This window comes from Nicotiana tabacum, chromosome 6, assembly GCF_000715075.1.
Source record: "Nicotiana tabacum cultivar K326 chromosome 6, ASM71507v2, whole genome shotgun sequence".
NCBI classification, from domain to species: Eukaryota; Viridiplantae; Streptophyta; class Magnoliopsida; order Solanales; family Solanaceae; genus Nicotiana; species Nicotiana tabacum.
In genome coordinates this window covers 116461805-116466366 of record NC_134085.1, presented here as the reverse complement: position 1 = coordinate 116466366, position 4562 = coordinate 116461805, and the positions used below count along the sequence as shown (strand labels likewise).

The 4562-nt window shown below is 35.3% G+C and overlaps 1 protein-coding gene across 1 annotated transcript; it reads left to right on the top strand.

The window, feature by feature from the left end:
* The first annotated feature begins 1603 nt into the window (after window positions 1-1603).
* Window positions 1604-3245, top strand: LOC107806253 (putative aquaporin TIP5-1). Its single transcript, XM_016630375.2, has 3 exons — window positions 1604-1842; window positions 2005-2249; window positions 2742-3245. The coding sequence occupies exons 1-3, from the start codon at window positions 1719-1721 to the stop codon at window positions 3123-3125; spliced, it is 753 nt and encodes a 250-aa protein (XP_016485861.1). The 5' UTR covers window positions 1604-1718; the 3' UTR covers window positions 3126-3245.
* Window positions 3246-4562: the final 1317 nt, after the last annotated feature.

Sequence of the window (4562 nt, the reverse complement as noted above, 5' to 3'; positions counted from 1 at the left end):
ATCTTCATTGTAGGACTACACTCCCCTATTTGTGGGAGTACACTGGGTTTGTTATTGTTGCACACACCTCGACTATTCAACTAAGGTTTAGGGAGATGGAAAAATTGACCTAAGTTTTCTGCCTCTGCCGGGATTTCAACCCTAGTATTCATGATCTTCATTCCAGCTTCATGTGGAATACTCATTGACCGGTAGGTCACACCCTGGTTGCAATTCTAGTGATGCCTTTAGAGTCCAACTTAATAAAATGGAGAGGAAAATGTTTTAGCATTGTGGATATAGTTTATTAATTTGATTCTCAAGTATTTTTTGAGATGATAAAGAATGAAAATCGAGTACTGAAATTGTTACCAATTTTCCCCTTAGCCAATTTGACATCCTTTAAGTTAGGTTTTCTGAAGGGAGAAGCATAGAAAATTTCTAGAAAAATCACTTTTCTACTGTCCTAACAGGCTAAAAGTATTGGGGGGGAAACATGCCTATTGTTTCAGAAAATTTCCAGATACAAGAACGTCAAATTTCTATACAGAACACAAAAAAAGGGACCTAGAAAATTCGATATTGAAAAAGAGAAGGAAACTGACTTGGCGACTGTGCAATCTTCCAGTTGTTTTACTTCCTCTCCAGCTGCCATTTTTCTCCGATAGCACAAAAATTAAACATCTATAGAACCTGTTTGACATTCATACTGGTGACCCGCTCCGGTTGAATCCCGACCCATGATATAATGGGCCTCTTTGGCCCAATAAATTCTTTCCAAATCATAGCCTTTTATTTGCTGAAGCGCAGAAATAGCCACTTTTCGCCCTGCTATTTTGAAACTTTGTTACTCCTTATAAGTATTTGAAACTAGACTTTTCACTATGTAAATACAATTTGGACATTAATAATCCTTCACACAATAGCAACACAATACGCCACGGGATGAGCTCTTCGTTCTTGTCTCCCCATCCCAGACACGTATTTAATTTAATGCACAATTTTGGACACTACGAAACCTTATGATATTGAATTACTGTCGTCATCTCTTTAATTGACGTTTTTATTTGAACTTGCCAATGTATTTTATGTTCATTTATCATATCCTTATTTTAGTTACGTCAGTGTAAAAAGATGGATCTCTCTTCTTCTTTTTTTCCCTCCTGAAGCTGCTGATCTTAATGGCCTCTGTGAAACAAAAATTTTGATGGTCCATTTTTTGAACAGCCAAGTGCCCAAAATGGGTAGAAATGACACCAGGTAGCCACTTTAATGAGCTGTTATTTAAGAATTAGCCAATGCATCCTGAATTTTAGTTTTTTAGTTCAAATTACCGGGCAAAAATGTCCTGAATTGTCCCAAGTTGAGATCTTTTGTTTAAAATTTCAGGACAAAATAAGTATTGGCTAATCTCTAAATAGCATCCTTGAGAATGACTAGCTATGCACTTGCCCTAAATGGTCAATTTTATAATTTAGAGAGAAAAGAACGGCACTTAAGCCGAAAAAGCCACTTGTATTGGCGGTTAATATTTGAATGGAAATCCTTCAGGAATCGTTGCATCCAGTAAATCCTAGTAAGTAGTAACTCCTATATAAGCTTTTGGAAACCACTCAACCGTCATTTCATTTGGTCGTTTTCTTTGAGAATAGTTGAATAGAAGTTCCCGCTTGGAGCAAATTGAATTCAACTTCTTCTAATTCTTCTAGACAGACTAGACTAGACTAGATCATCATTAAATGGCGTCCCTTGCTTCCCGCTTGCAGCACTCTGTCACTCCCAATGCCCTCCGATCCTATGTCGCAGAGTTTCTCTCCACTTTCATTTTCGTCTTTGCCGCTGCCGGCGCTGCCATGTCTACCAGTGAGTTCTTCTCTTTTATTTTATTAAAAAACATAATGATTATCAAGAAATGTTTTGAGTACTTACCAGGATTTTCTACAATCCTAGTAGTAATGTATTATTATATGATGGCTTGAGTTAAAATGTAGTTTGACTTTGAGTTGTGCAACTTTATATTGACAGGGAAAATGACGCCTGATGCGACATCAGATCCATCTAGCCTAGTGGCAGTTGCCGTTGCAAATGCATTTGCATTGTCCGTGGCTGTGTATATATCAGCCAATATCTCGGGCGGTCACGTGAATCCGGCTGTCACGTTCGGAATGGCTATAGGAGGCCATATAAGTATTCCCATGTCCATATTCTACTGGATTTCTCAGATGCTTGGTTCTGTCATGGCCTGCCTTGTTCTGAAATGCACTAATCAGGTAAGTTTTCAGAGCTTTCAATTTCAAGATATTTCTCTGCTTGTGTTCTTTTCATCCTTTTACCCCTTCAATAAGTGTCCCACATTGATTGAGGACATATGTTGTTGTCTCCCGTGACGGATCCATACCCGAAAAATTACATTGTGTAGTCAGGTCAAAATTTTAATTTTATGTATATATATATATATATACTCTATGTTGAATCCCTTTAACTTTTTTATGTGTTTACTTTTTTATATTTTAATACCCCTTAGTGAAATTCCTGGCTCAACCACTGATTGTCTCCTCAAATGATCGTGCGCAATTCTCACCCATGAATTAGTTTATCGGAGTCGGGTAGTATATGATTGCAAAATATTTTCCCTTTACTTGTGTTACAAATCTTAGTTACCAGCAACAGTAAGTTCTAGCAACATACTAGAGTAGCCTTGTTTATTCTTCTCTAATTTGCTGATAAGTTACATATTTGATCTCTTTTTGTACTCATTGCAGCAAGTTCAAACTCATGGAATTCCGCACGACATGACTGGTTTTGGAGGAGCAGTGCTCGAAGGGGTAATGACATTTGGTTTAGTGTACACAGTTTATGCAGCTGCTGATCCTAGGCGTTGTGTCCACGGAGCAATTGGTCCATTGGCAATTGGGCTTATTGTGGGAGCAAACGTCATGGCTTCAGGCCCATTTACTGGGGGATCAATGAACCCTGCTTACTCATTTGGATCTGCTGTTGTCAAAGGTAGCTTTGGTAATCAAGCAGTGTACTGGGTTGGACCTTTCATTGGTGCAGCTATTGCAGGAATTCTGTATGATAATGTGGTTTTTCCTTCACAAGCGACTGAGTCTTTGAGGGGAATAGGTGGTGGGATTGCTGTTTAAGTGCTGCAGTTTTTAGTTTCTCTTTGTTGTATTTTACTTCTTTGTAGTCTGCATAACACAATGATGTTGCCTTCTCTGCTGTACAACTACTAGTGCTTAATCATAGTCTAGTTAGTTTTGTTTGTGGCAAATTAAGATTATTCAAGATTTCTTTTTTGTTACTCCCAGTTTTTTTATGGCAATTTAACTATATACTACTATCTTTGCATTGATTCAATTGAACTGCCATAGCAATTTTGCTATATAAAAAATGGCCTTGCGACATCTTATTCACAGGCAAATAAAGCTCCATTATCCCTGCTCAATAAACAGGGCCATCTATCCTTCTTCAGGCCAATAAAGTGATCAAATATTCTCTAACTTCTGAAATTCCTAAAAACGATTTCCAAAAGGAAATACTTTTGGAAATAGATGAAATCGAATTGAGCATTTACTCGTGTCAATAAAACTGATCTAAATTACATTATTTCGCATTGTTGACCTTTTAGGCCCCGTTTGTTCATAAAAAATTCTTTTTTTTTTCTAATTTTTTTCCACTCAAAAATGTGTTTGTCCATGAAATTTTACAAGTTTTTGAAAAATATTTCGAAAATGAGCTTTTCAAAATTCAATTTTTAGAAAAATCTTTTTTCCCACTCACAAAATTGCAATATTTTGTGAAGTGAAATGCATGTCCAAACATAATTTCAAATTCCAAATATTTTTTTTAAATTTAACTCCAAATATTACTTTCTTTTTCAAAAATTACAAATTTTATGTCCAAACGCCTACTTAAAATTCAGTAGTGAGAAAATTTTGGTAATCCACATCTTATTAATATCAAATAATATTATTAGCCTATGACCTACATAGATTTATGTCCAAACATAATTTTAAATTCCAATTTTTTTTTAATTTAACTCCAAATATTACTTTCTTTTTCAAAAATTACAAATTTTATGTCCAAACGCCTACTTAAAATTTTCAGTAGTGAGAAAATTTTGGTAATCCACATCTTATTAATATCAAATAATATTATCAGCCTATGACCTACATAGATCCTGCTCCTTGATAAGTGAAATTTATGCTTTTATATTATGACCGGAAAAAAAAAAAGAAGAAATTTATGCTTTTATAGCAGCTATGTAATATGACAATTAGTTAAAATAGAAAAAATAACATTTCCCCCAAAAATACCAAGTGTGTTATAAATATATTATATTATGAATAAACATTATTCATGGTAGAAGATTATTCATATCGGGTATAATAAGCTTATCCTTTTGATACTCCGTTATGGATAAACATTACCCCCGGTAGAAGATTATCCATACCGGGTACAATAAGCTTATCCTTTCGATACTCCATTATGGATAAACATTACCCCCGGTAGAAGATTATCCATACCTGGTACAATAAGTTTATCCTTTCGATATCCGTTATGGATAAACATTACCC

Excerpts from the sequence above, each read along its gene's own strand:
- LOC107806253 (XM_016630375.2), top strand. The coding sequence starts at position 1,719 with ATGGCGTCCCTTGCTTCCCGCTTGCAGCACTCTGTCACTCCCAATGCC. Across the intron at positions 1,843-2,004 it reads CGGCGCTGCCATGTCTACCA|GGAAAATGACGCCTGATGCG; the intron begins GTGAGTTCTTCT and ends TTATATTGACAG. Across the intron at positions 2,250-2,741 it reads TTCTGAAATGCACTAATCAG|CAAGTTCAAACTCATGGAAT; the intron begins GTAAGTTTTCAG and ends TACTCATTGCAG.